This window comes from Crotalus tigris, unplaced genomic scaffold, assembly GCF_016545835.1.
Source record: "Crotalus tigris isolate CLP2741 ecotype Arizona unplaced genomic scaffold, ASM1654583v1 scf7180000019955.224611, whole genome shotgun sequence".
NCBI classification, from domain to species: domain Eukaryota; kingdom Metazoa; phylum Chordata; class Lepidosauria; order Squamata; family Viperidae; genus Crotalus; species Crotalus tigris.
Genome location: NW_024097790.1, coordinates 205922 through 219843, shown reverse-complemented (window position 1 = coordinate 219843; position 13922 = coordinate 205922). Strand labels below are relative to the sequence as shown.

The 13922-nt window shown below is 35.6% G+C and overlaps 1 protein-coding gene across 1 annotated transcript; it reads right to left on the bottom strand.

The window, feature by feature from the left end:
* Nucleotides 1-2050: 2050 nt before the first annotated feature.
* LOC120317974 (RNA polymerase II-associated protein 3-like) lies at nucleotides 2051-13548 on the bottom strand. The gene is made up of 6 exons (XM_039365092.1): nucleotides 13431-13548; nucleotides 12235-12362; nucleotides 4865-4986; nucleotides 2919-2989; nucleotides 2698-2829; nucleotides 2051-2208 (listed from the first exon to the last, which is right to left on the bottom strand). The coding sequence occupies exons 1-6, from the start codon at nucleotides 13494-13496 to the stop codon at nucleotides 2077-2079; spliced, it is 651 nt and encodes a 216-aa protein (XP_039221026.1). The 5' UTR covers nucleotides 13497-13548; the 3' UTR covers nucleotides 2051-2076.
* Between the last annotated feature and the right edge of the window lie 374 nt (nucleotides 13549-13922).

Genomic DNA, 13922 nt, shown 5'->3' with positions numbered 1-13922 from the left:
TCTACTTTAGCGGAAATGGCAAAAATTTCTGCTTATTTAAAAGACCATACACAAGAAAAATTTGTTATAGTGTGGAGAAAGTGGATAGATTATATTCAGAATAAATATGGAACTTTAAAGTTCCATTTATTTTATGATTAAAGGTTATAATTATTATTTATAGATTCTTATAATATTTGATTTATAGTAGATTTGTTTATATTATTTTTTTTGTTAAGTTTAGAGTGAGTTAAGGGTAATATATGAATTTGTTAATTGTATAGAATTTTTTTTGTTTTAAAAGTTATATATTGTGTTAGTTTTGTTTATAATAACCCTGTATTTTGTTCTGGGAAGTGGGGGGGGGTAGGGGGAGGGAAGGGGTGGGATTAAGTATATATAGAAATATTAAAGTATGAAATAGATGGAGTAATTTAGAGGGAGGTGCCGCTCGGGTGTTTCCCCTGAACTGTATCCGAAGAGGGATAAGAGGGGAGGAGGAGGGAAGGAAGGAAGTTGGAAGGGAGGAAGGGATGAGGGGAGAGAGGAGAGGAGAGGAGAGAGGGAGTAGGGAAGGAAGGAAGGCTGAGAGGGCGGACGCAGTCGGGGGGAGATAGACGAGCGACACCTAAGGTCTTATTTTAAAGCAGCAGTTCTCAACCTGTGGGTCGCAACCCCATTTGGGGTCGAACAACCATTTTCACGGGGGTCGCCAAACAACGCCATTTTTTCCACCATTTTTTCCCCTTTTCCTTAGCTCTGCTACTCCGTCTTATTCTATTGGCTTTCGAAAGCCAATAGAATAGACTCTCTTGAACAGAGTCTAATTCTATTGGCTTTCAAAAGCCAATAGGAATTGTCCAGGGCTGTCTCTGCCCTGCTGAGCCTGCCAAAAGCCCCAGTCTGCAAACGGTGCTGCAAGGGTAATAGTCTGCAGAGCTTCCCTCCCTGCTGAGCAACTAAAAAGTAAGTAAAAGAGGGCCGGGGGTGGGAGGTGGGAGGCTGGTGGGTGCAGGGAGGGTTGCTGGCATGTGTGGGGCCCGGCAGGTGCCTTACCTGCCTTGGCCTGGGCCAGCTGGTGGCCCAGCCTGTGGTCGCCCTGTGCCGCCGCTGCCGCGGCCGCCCGGGAGCACCTGGGCCTGCCTGCCAACGCCCCAAACGGCCGGCGGCCAAGGTAAGCCTAGTGGGGCAGCAGTGGGTGCAGGGAGGGTTGCTGGCACGCATGGGGCCCAGCGGGTCTTACCTACCTTGGGCTGGGCCACCTGGTGGCCCAGCCGGTAGTCGTCCTGCCTGCCACGGCCACCCGGGAGCATCCGGGCCTGCCTGCCACCGCCCCTTGCCGACTATGCCTCAGCCGGCGCTGGGGGCGGCACTGCGCATGCGCGGCGCACTGCGCATGCACGACACACCGTGCATGCACGGCGCGTGCTTACGACCGGGGTCGCCGGTATAAAAAGGTTGAGAACCACTGTTTTAAAGATATTTTTCTCTTTTTTTTAGTTTTATATATAATGTATGGAAAGTATTATATGTATTGAAAATTTAAATAAAATTTTGAAAAAAAAGAAAAGAAAATTACTAGAGAAAGTAAAATTTAGAAACATTATATACAATATTAGCATAAAACAAGAAAGGAGGAATTATTATATGTGTCAAAGAAAAATAAAATTAAATCAATATACTTGGATGAAAAGGAGTGAATTTTAATGTTGGAAATAGTATTAAGAGTAAAAACAGTATATGCACTAAATAATATGAGAATATTTGTATGATCACCATGCTTAGATGGAATTCCAGTCGAGTCTTATAAAAAATATGAGAGTTACTACAATGAATAATGTTGAATTCCTAGTAAGTAGTAGAATATGAAAGAAGGAAAATGTAAATAAGAAACAATAAGGACAAATATTTCAAAGAAGAAAGAGGGGGGAAATGTAAAGAATACAAGAGTATTGTTACGAACTGCTGTTAACAAAAAAGGATATATTACGTGTGTATGTGTGTAATGTTTGTTGTGTTTTGTTGGTCTAAAATAATAAAAAAAAATTAAAAAAATCATTTTAAAATGAATTACATAAAAATGCATATCTAAACAACTCACTTTTGAACTTTTAAATAGGCCATGGCTCTATTTGCTGGAAGAAGTGCATTGGTGCCATCTGCTGCTATTCCACGTGTGTAGCATTCTATTGCTGTTTCATATTTATCTGCTTTGAAATACCTATTACCCTATCATATTTGGAAAAAGAAATAAATAATGCGGTAATCTAAATATATGCATTCATGTACTAATGAAAATAACATTTTTCTCAATAATTTTATATGCAAGAGTAGAGCAGGAAGAATTAACCACAGAGAAAAATTTCAGACAGCTATATAGAATTCTGTATGCTTGGTATCAGGCAGTAAGCAACACGATATCTCCAGCTGTTTTGGACTACATTGCCTTATACCACAATTAGCATAACTGCTGGAATTATAAACTAAGTTGAGATGTCATAAGCCAATTAATTGTAAGCAATGTGTCACCTGAAATTACTGACATGTGAAACAAGCACAGAAAAAATCAGTTTAACAATACTGGGCAAATGTAGTCATCAATTATGATAATGAATCCATGAATAGCATAGTAGCTCTTCCACTGGCCAAGAAATGACTCCTTAGATCAAAAACATTCCAGTTTAAATACTTGAAAAATATTCTTGCATTGCTGCTTACCAAATCTTTTTCTGCCATAGCCTTTTGCTTCAACTGCTCCTCCTCCAATTGTTTCAGTTCCTCTTCTGCAATTTCCACTTTCCTAAAAGTATCTGTTTCTTCAGCCTGACAATTTTCTTTTGACAAGAGAGCCTAATATAAAAATATAAACTATGTTTCAAATATTTAGCTACAAAAAAATCAAGGTCCATTGGCAAATTGATTAGGTTGACGTTCTTTACCTGTTCAATTTTCCTAAGTTCATTCTTCGCTGCAAAGTTGTTTGGATCCAATTCTAAAACCTTTTCATAATCTGCATGAAGATATAAAGGTAGAATTTTCAAAAACTATGATTGTATTGGCAATTGTTTGAAAAAAGAAAATGATAAGGTTTCCGTTATGATACCAGTAGTGCCTCTTTATATAAAATATGACATGGTTCATAGATAAACTGGATAAACTAGATAAATTAAATCACTCCCGAAATACATTCTATTTGTCTAGAGCAGTGGTTCTTAACCTTTTTGAACGAATCGCCCCCTTGAGCCAATGAGGAAGTTGTCATCGCCCCCCTCCTCCAACATAACCTCTCATAAGAAATAATTCTTCAATTTATGCAAACATTTTTTTTTTGTTTTCTTTAAAATTGTCAGCAGGACATATCGATGCAAATAATTTATTTCCAGTCTTTATCTCAACTGTGAAAAATTTTGGTGCTACCCATCACTTTATTCCCAAACTTCGTGATACATGTATTTCATTATTATCTTATTTGTTCAAGACACTTAAATGTAACGACCACTGAAAACAAAATTCAATTGCAAGAAAGTGAAATGCCTGAAAAGAAAAATAGTAACATTTAATGATTGAATTACAAGTGAAATTTAAGACTCAAAAAGAAATATAAAAAGGGCACAAGAACAAACCGCAATGCAGGAACTAAGAATTTCAAGACGAAAACTCTGAAACTAAATTAAGATTCGAGGAAAGTATATATAGTCATGCACACTGTAAAAAGAATTAAAAAGACACAAAGAAAATACAATATCAAACTGGAGTGCACGCTAAAAAAGTACAATACAAAGAGACACACAAAATGTTTTACAAAGCACAACAAAAATTTGAAAACGAAGCCAATGCATATTCACATATGTACAGCATTCTGTACTGAAGCTAGCTGGAGGAACATTTGAAAACACAATTCAATCCACTAATAGCGAGCAATCTGATGTTTTTGTACGACAGATATACAATGATTCACTGTACGAAAAAGTCTCAAAAGTGTCCCCAAAACTTCTCACTCCATCGCCCTCATATTGCCCCCTTTTCGTTCCTTTGCCCCCGCATCGCCCCTTTTCGTTCCATCGCCCCCCTGAAAAATGAAATCGCCCCCTGGGGGGCAATATCGCCCAGGTTAAGAACCACTGGTCTAGAGTATTATAGTTATATTCTACAGTATTAGAAACTAACTCTTGTATGTACTTGTTTTAATTTTGATTGAAAATGGCCACAATTCATTTTATGTTATCCATTTATTAACATAGCCTATTGCAATGGTGGCGAACCTATGACACGCATGCCAGAGGTGGCACTTGGAGCCCTCTCTGTGGGCACACGTACTGTTGCCCTGCCTCCCCCTGCAACCCCTTCCTCACCAGCAGCCTTCCTGGAGGAGAGGCTCTACCAAGGCGCGGCCCACGCGGAGCAGCGCAGCCAAGCACATGGCAGCCGGGCAGCAGGGGCAAGACTCCTCCCTAGCACCCTATCACATGCAGATGATGCTGCGGGGTGCAGGCAGAGGGCGTGGCCGCCATGGCACTGCAAGGCTGCCTGGGCGATCTGTGGTGAATGGCCCTGTGGGAGGGCAGAGCGGGGGCAGGCCGGTTTTTGGGCACTCGGTCTCTAAAAGATTCGCCATCACTGGCCTATTGTCTCTTCTACAAAAATCAGACAAAGCATATTATATTAGTATTTAAATTTTTAAACCACAGATATTTCCCACAATAACACAAGAAAAACTCTTAGGCAATCTGTAAGAACATTGCCTATTGGCCAAATTCTTCTATGCTGAGATTAGAGAAACAACAGTGTGTGGAAAGTAGTACTGATCATCTCCAATATATACTCTATAAATCAAAAGCTTTGCATAACACAACAAAAAAAGGAATGCATTATACACAACATGTACCTTTTTTGGCACCTTTAAAATTTTGCAAGACAAAGCGAGCTGCCCCTCTTCTGCTATAAGCCTTTGTGTAATTTTTGTTTAAGGCAAGGGCTAAACTGCAATCAGATTCAGCCACAGAAAACCTGAAATGATATTGTATAGTTATTAAAATACTTATTCATTAAAAACACATTAATAAAAGCACAAGCCCAGATACGAATTCTTTTTTTATAATATTTTATTAATTGTCTCATTTTACAATTGAGCATTTAAAAAGTAACATGATGACTGGGTTAATCAATAATTCAATAGCATAATATTTATTATAAATCTCATGTAACAGCACCAGATATTTCCTCACTTTTCCTCTTAATATCTACTATCTCATATTAGGCTAATACAGTTCTTATTATTATCAACTAAATAAAAACATCTTTGTTACAATTATCAATAATTTTTAGCTTATGCATATCTTAATTGTGCTTGCATTCAATCCTGATACACAATCAATGTTCTGTTATTTTTTTTTTTCCCCAAACTTTAATTTCCCATCAATATTCAAATTAACATTTGTTATTTATGATTTCCAAGTATTTTATATTTAGGTGACCAAAGTTTCCCTTATCTCAACTTCCTTTTTTCCCTTTTCATAACAAAGTCTAATATTCTAAATACACATCTTATCTATTTGATTATAGTTTTATTCTGTTCTCTAAAAGTTATCTGTTTTCCACCATGTTAAACCATCTAATTAATAATACAGTATCCTTTCTAATAAGTCAAAACTATTTATATGTGTTGTCTGGGTTAACTAATAATTCAGTAATATACGTATTTTTTTTTAGTTTAGGTCTAATATTGGAAGCTAAAATACTCCCTCTCTTTTTCTAGTAATATCTGTTATCTCATATTGAGCAAACAGAATTCTTATTTTCAACTAAAACATTCTTGTTACATTTATCAATACTTTTTAGCCTATACATAAACTTTAATTTCTCATCAATATTCAAAAAAGAGAGGGAAAAAAACATAAGTTATTTATGATTTCCAAATATTTTATGTTAGGTGACCAAAGTTTCCCTTATCTCAACTTCTTCCTTTTTCCCTTTTCATACCAAAGTCTAATAGTCTTGTTACACATCTTAGCTATTCAATTATGTTACTTTATTTTCTAAAAGTTATCTAATTTCCACCATATTCAACCCTCTAATTAGTAATATAGTATCCCCTCTAATAAATCAAAGCTCAAAGATACTATGAAAAATTATATAAGAGAAATGAGGGGGGAAATGTAAGAAGGATAATAGAATACTTAGGGAAGGTAGACATACCGAAGATTCCGGAGGAAATAAAATCTATGTTAAATGAGGAAATAAGAATGGCTGAAATAATCAGGGCTATAAATAAACAAAAGATCAATAAGGCGACTGGTCCAGATGGAATACCTGCGGAACTATATAAAGAACAACAAAGTGCACTCAATCAATACCTACTAGAAGTTTTCAACGCTGTATTAACCTATGCTAAAATACCTAAGTCCTGGTCGGAGGCAAATATAATATTGATTCCAAAAGAAGAAGCGGAAAAAACACAGATACAAAATTATAGACCTATATCATTATTGAATTCTGATTATAAAATTTTTGCCTCAATAATGGCAGAGAGATTCAAAAAATACCTAGTTGATTTCATACATTCGGATCGAAATGGCTTTTTACCAAACAGGTAGACTAAGCGGAATATAAGAACAATTTTAGACATCCTTGAATTTTATGAATCGCATAGCAATCGTCAAGTGGCACTTCTGTTCCTTGATGCACAGAAGGCTTTTGACAATGTTAATTGGCAATTTATGATCCAACAACTAAAATCAATGGATGTTGGGGAAAATTTTTTAAACATGATAACCGCAATATATTCTGAACAAAAGGCCCAGATCATAATAAATGGAGAGGCCACTGATAAATTCAACATACAGAAAGGCACAAGACAAGGATGTCCTCTCTCGCCATTGTTATTTATATATACATTAGAAATTCTTGCTAGAGTAGTAAGACAAGAAGAGCAGATTAAAGGACTTAAGATCAAGAAAGAAACATACAAGCTTCAAGCTTATGCAGACGACTTAGCATTTATATTAGAAGACCCAGAACAATCAGGCCAGAAATTATTTGAAATATTGGAAGAGTATGGGGATCTGGCAGGTTTGAAAATAAATAGAAACAAAACAAAGATTATCACAAAAAACATGACTAACATACAAAAAGGAAACCTTGAGGCAAAATTAGATATACAAGTAGTTTCCAAATTAAAATAGTTAGGGATAGTTATTTCAGCTCGCTGCTCATCAATTAAAGAAGACAATTATGGCAAATTGGTCAAGAATATAAAAGTAGATTTAGACCGCTGGAAAAATTTACATCTCTCATTACTCGGGAGAATTGCTGCAGTGAAAATGAACATCTTAGCTAAAATGATATTCCTGTTTCAGAATATTCCAATTCAATTAGACAAGAAATTTTTTAAGGAGCTGAATAAATTAACCTTAGAATTTGTGTGGTCTGGTAAGAAGGCAAGAATAAAATTAAAGGCACTACAGGATGCCAAAGAGAGGGGAGGTTTAGGTTTCCCAGATTGGGAGCTATATTACCAAGCAGCGGCCCTAACATGGATTAGAGACTGGATAACCTTAGAAAATAAAAGATGTTTACATTCAGAGGGTTATGACCTCCAGCAGGGATGGCATGCTCACATATGGATGGGGCAAAGCAGAAACCACCAATATTTTTTTAAGACATAAGGTTCGGCAAGAATTAATAAAAAGCTGGAATATAGTTAAACATCAATATTACACAAAGATCCCAGCCTGGCTATCGCCATTGGAGGCAGTCACATACCCCAATTTGTACAGGATAGACAAAGCTATTATATATAAAGACATCTTGACAGAAAAAGGTTATTTAAAACAAAAACAAGAGCTAAAACAACAAGGAATAGACATGGAGTGGTGGTCTTATCTCCAGATACAAGCAAGATACATGAAGGATAAGCAAGAATGGGGAATTAACAGACAAGATACGGGGTTAGATAAAATACTGCTAGGCCCGGAGAAAAAAACAAATAAAGAATATTTATAAACACCTGTTGAACATAAGCTATATGAGGAGCAGGTTAAAGAAACAATGGTGACATGGGCAATAGCTCTAGGTAGGATATAATATAAATATGGATCAATGGCAGCAAGGATGGGAGCGAATAACAAAATAACAAAATAACAAAATCACAGTGGCGACATCATATAAAGAAAATCTGTATAAGACGGTTTACAGATGGCATCTCCCTCCGGCCAGATTAGCCAAAAAGTATAACGGATATTCATCTATGTGTTGGAAATGTAAAAAAGAAAAGGGCACCTGTTTTCATGTATGGTGGACATGTAGAGAAGCACAGGTGTACTGGTGTATGGTCTGGGACTGGGCAAAACATTCAATACAAACCGGAGACATTACTATTAGGAATACTAGAGAAAAATGTAAATAAAGAGGACACATATTTAATTATCCATGTGGTCACAGCAGCAAGGATACTATTTGCTCAAAAGTGGAAAGCAATGGAAGTACCGAGTGGGGAAGCACTAATAAAGAAAATTATGTATTGCGCAGAACTAGATACTGTAGGATAACTAAAAGATTAAAAAATCAGGAAGAAATGGAATTTTATCGAATATGGAATAAATTTTATAGATGGAGGGAAAAACTGGAGGTCACAGTAAAGAGATAAACTGAGATAGAGACTAGAAATGTATAGTTGTATATAGGTATATTATATGTAATTAATGTACAATATGGACTGAGATGTCAGTCAAAGACGATTTACCATGTTCAATGTTTTTAATCCTTTTTTTTCTTTGTACTTAATAAAAATTAAAAATAATAATAATAAATCAAAGCCATTATTTTCTTCAGCCTTACTCTGTCTTTCTTCCTTTGCCAGCTAACCTTCCAAGTCAGTGCCTTTGATTCATCAAATAGTTCTCCCTCTATTATTATATATATTATTTGGAATAAGAAAGACCATTTAGTTGAAGTTTTTTTGGAAGAATGAGCCCATTTTTATTCATTAGATCGCCTCCCTATTACTCCAATTTCCCACAATTGTCCTGATATGTTTATCTTCCATTCAGTCTGTTCTTCTTTTCCTCAAATCTCTTCTGATTTTTGTAAAAAGTCTTCTCCAGTTTCAATGTTGTCACTCCCTTTTCTGATTTTTCTATTGGCTGGGTCTGTTGGTCAATTGGATCCTCTGTCTTGGTGTTTAGTTGTTCCAATTTTCCTGTTATTTTCTGCATTATTAGTTCTTTGGTTGTAGTCAAGATTTGGGTTTGTATATTTAAGCTGGCATCTTGTTCCTTCATGTTGCTTCTTATTTCGTCACAAGCTGAAAGGATGGTTTTGTGTATTGATTTCAACGTGGAAAGAATTTTTCCTGAACTTCATCCATATCCTCTTAATAGTATGTTAAGTTGAAGACTTTATAACGTTAAAACATTAAAAATAGTTTTTCTTCTTTTGTAGCTGGGTATGGGACATCTATTTCACATGTTATAGGTGGTCTTTATAGTAGAAATTGTTTATCAAGTAAGAGTTTATAGTCCAAGATGTTCCATAATCTCGTATAATACATATGCTTCTCATATAAAGAAATAGGAAAGCAATTCCCCAAGTATAGCTCTGAGAGTCAGTAAAAGTTTACATTCATAGTTCAAGCAGGCCAGATATGCTGCCCAGAAGTCCGTTCTTTACAGCTGAGTTTTTCACAGGTGATAACTGTCAAGGTCAAAGAAATTTTATCTGAAGTCTGGGCTTCAAGCCAAGTCTCTTTTAGGCAATAACAAATTGTAATACCATACTTTGCCACAAGATGTCACCGATGCCATTTTAAGCTTTTTAAGTCCAAAATTTATATGGTGGTTTTTCATGTCTTTTTTTAAAAAAATAAATAAAAAACAAACGTCTCCAATGAGAAAAGGAACACTTTTAGTCCCCAAGTTTCAAAAGAATATATACCCAATTAGATTAAAATTGTTCTTATAGTTGCTCTGTTTCCCCTGGGTATTTAGTTGCCACTTTTCTTAGAGGGTGGAGTAAAAATTCCCTTCCATCTCTCCTCACAGGGAGAAAAATACCTTGGGCAGTTTTTACAGGAAAAAATACTTAAAATCTTAAAGAGAGGATCAGGTCTCACCCAGTTTCATCCACATTGCTTTAAAGCTGCTTGGTGATGCTTTTGACTTTGGCTGTCAGCAGCTTAGTGACTGACCATATTGGTATGGCCGGTCTTTCCCCCGCTGGTTTGGAGGGCTTTCCTGGATCAAAATGAAAGGGCTGCCACCCTCCCACGATCAAACAGGAGGTCCCCTCGTTGCCCCTACAGGGAGCAAGGACCTTTCCAAGGTCCCCCAATGGAACGAAAGTTATCTAGCAAGTTACCATAGAGGAGGATTTGGACCTGGGTGTTTTAGATCCATTATCTTAGCTAGACCTTAGCTAGATCCATCATATTATTTCTCAAAGCCATCAATGAAAAATTGGAGAAAAGCTTAAAACAAACTTCTATTCTTAACTTCATAAGCTATCAAGGCTGTTGAAAGACATAGTGTACTACTGTACATTGGAAGGACTGTGTAAAAAAAAAATTCTCACATTGGCGGTCCAATTTTGGGAAGGAGAGCACCAGCCAACCACAGATAGGATGCTGGTGCTTCAATTTAGTTTGTAATCAATTCCTTTATTTGAAATAAAATGAGGTTACTAGGTAATAAAAGAGAAAACAGGATGTTTATATGAACCTCTAGACTAAATTCATAAGATATAATATCTAAGTATGTCTAGGGTCTACTAGGAAAGAATTTTTCTTTCCTACTAGGAAAGAAAAAATAAATATTAACCCTTTTTTCAGGTTCCAAAAATATTAATTTAGAATCCGAGAATGTGTGGGGAAATAAAGGCTAGCTCTGGCCATATTCCTCACCTACTATGCAAATCTAAGGAAATTTGGTGAATTTCACATGATCTGTGTTTATGGTTAACCATTTTAAACCTGATTAATACACAAATTGGAATTAGTGATATTTTAGGCAGGCTGTAATGCTGTGACAAGTAAAAGTAAAGAAAGATGACCAGCAGCAAGATCAACTGGCGTGGAGTGCTCTCTGTGGCCCGTGGGTAAACTGCGGCCCCCATGGTTCCCAATTTTTAATTTATTACTTTTCATTTCAATCAGATGCTGATCATTACATAATTTGTGGACTCCTAGATGTCAAAGTCAGTTTGAAAAATCAGAAGTTACTTTATCAAACAGCAGTGTTAGTTGCAGAAGTGACACTTATGGACAATATTTCAGTATATAGGTAGTCATTAACTTGCGACCACAATTGGGACCAGAATCCTGGTTGTAAGTCATTGTAGTTGTAAGTCAAGACACCACATGACCAGACCCAACTTTTTCAACCATTTTATGCAGTTGTTAAGCAAACCTTGTGGTCTTAAATCCGAATCCATTCTCCCAAATGGGCATCTTTTTGCCATTCAATGATCATCATAAATCAAAGACTACCTGTTATACACTAAAGATTGTGAAGGATTTAAAAAGATCTGTTAACAAGCAAAATTAACACAACATTAGCAAAAGATCCTTGTTTTCCAAAACCTAAAAATAGCATGGAAAGAAACCTGATAAATAGCAGAAAACAAAGAAATTTGATTCCCTTCTTTTATCTAGCACTGTTCCAAGTAACAGTGTCACAAAAGTAACAAGAGTGAAGAATGATTTCCTAGAGCGAACTTTCCAGATTTTGTCTGTTTGATAGAGAGGTTTTCTTGTCCAGAGCCCAAATTAAAGGAAAACAGAATGCAAGCACAAATTGTTCAAACTCTATTCAGGCATTAAATTCACGGGGTCTATCATTATCACTTGGTCTACCTCTACCTCACTTCATGGAATTGTTTTAATACTAAAATGGGAGTTTTAAAATGCATTTCCCTGAGCATCACTGAGGTGAAATTTGATGTGCAATAAAAATGCATCAGGAATGAGGTAATTCTTCATAAAGCACATATATTTTTTAAAAAGCTTTTTTTCTTTGCTTGTAGTACATTCTGCATTCTTCACATAGCACTCTATTTTGCACTGCCCTCCAACAGGAAAAACAATCTTGCTTTTTGTTATAAAGAGTTAAAATGTTCAAAGAATTTAAAAAATTATAAGGTTAAAACTAGCAAGACAAAATTTCTGTGGTAAACGTATCCCAATAAAACATATGTGAAAATTCAGTACCCTCTGCAATTAATTATATTTGAAGTAAAATATGATGAAAGTCAACAAACTCTTACTTTTTCAGCCGAAAAAAGGCAGATGCCCTATTAGTAGGTAAAGCTGGATTGTAAGGATCTGCATTCATTCCTTTTGTATAGCATTCTATTGCAGCATCATACTTTCCTTGTTTAAAATAAGTATTGCCCTATTAAAACAAATGTGATAAACAGTAAGATGAATATATTACAAACACTTACTCTCTTTTTCTGGTGTCTTTGAAACAATGCTTGCCTATTTTTTTAACCAACAGAATTATTTTCAAGTGCTAGAGCTAGACAAATGAAAGGAAGAATACCACTCATTAAGGATGCTTGGTCTATTACTTTCTCACTGTAACCTAACTCATGAGACTGTTTTAAAGATAAAATAAAGAGGACTAGATACAAAATTGGAAAAAGACAGAAGGCCAATATATTTCACAATCTATCATCTTCCAATTCTTACTTTTTTAAACATTAAGATGCATAATAATGCATATTAGTTTTCATGCTTTATTCTAACAGATAGATCAGATGGCAATGAAAACATATCAACCAGTTTTGATCATCACTTAGATAGATTCAAGAAGGAATATTTTTTAGAATTTCAAGTGTATAAATTTCAGGATCTACAAAACCCATGGTAGAAGAAAAACAAAAAGAAGACATAGATATATAGGGATATTAAATCATGGTCACTACTGCATTGTAAAATATTCTAATTTTTTTTCCAAACAGCTCTTTAATTTGATTTAGAACACTACTTATTATAGACAATTTTGAAATCTTATGAAAAAAATAATAAGACGCTTAATGTAACCGTAGACACAGGCAATCACATTATAATATGAATAAAAAATTTATGAAAAACTAAGGAACAGCAAGACATATTTTTGGTTTTACTAAAATCCAGACTTGGTTTCAAAATTCATATAACTGAACAGTATAAGAACTTGAAACTTGAGAACTAGTTTGGTGTAGTGGTTAAGGCACCAGACTAGAAAGTGAGAGGTTATGACTTCAAGTCCTAACTTAACCATGAAAGGCAGGTAGGTGATTTTGGGCTAGTCACTCTCTCTCAGCCCAAACCACCTCACAGGTAAAGGCATAATATAAAGAAAAAAATCTTCTCAATTAGAGATTTAGAATACACATTTTTATATAGGTTAATATATCCTGTTCCCTAGGGAGCATTAGAAGAAAAAATATGGGTCTATTAAAAAATTAAAAATAACCTTTTCTTTCTCAGCAAGAGCTTTTTCTGTATCAATGCGAATTCCATCTTCTTCGGAATCTGACATTGAGTCATGAGTGGTATGTTCCTTATCAAGTTCTTCAAGTATCTTATCCTGAAAAGAGAAATTTAAATTTATGCATATATAATGTAACAAGGAAGCAACATAAGTAAATATATGATACGTAAGAACTCTGCAGATATATAGTCTTTATAGTCGCTTGATAGTGAGAAAGGCGGCATATAAATTTAATAAAAATACTGTATAGAAATAGTTGTATCAGTGGCAGAAAGATAGCTGTAAGGACCCACCCCACTTTGCATCTTAAGAAGACAGAACTCTTGGAATAATTCTTCCAACAGGAATCCTTTATTAAGAAGAAGTGGTTGCAGGCGTGCTAGACAGGACTTGGGGTCCAAGCTCTCCCATTCAAGGTTTTAAGGGGTTCCCCAGGAGTCCCACCCAATCACCCCCCCTTCCAGTGATAGTTTC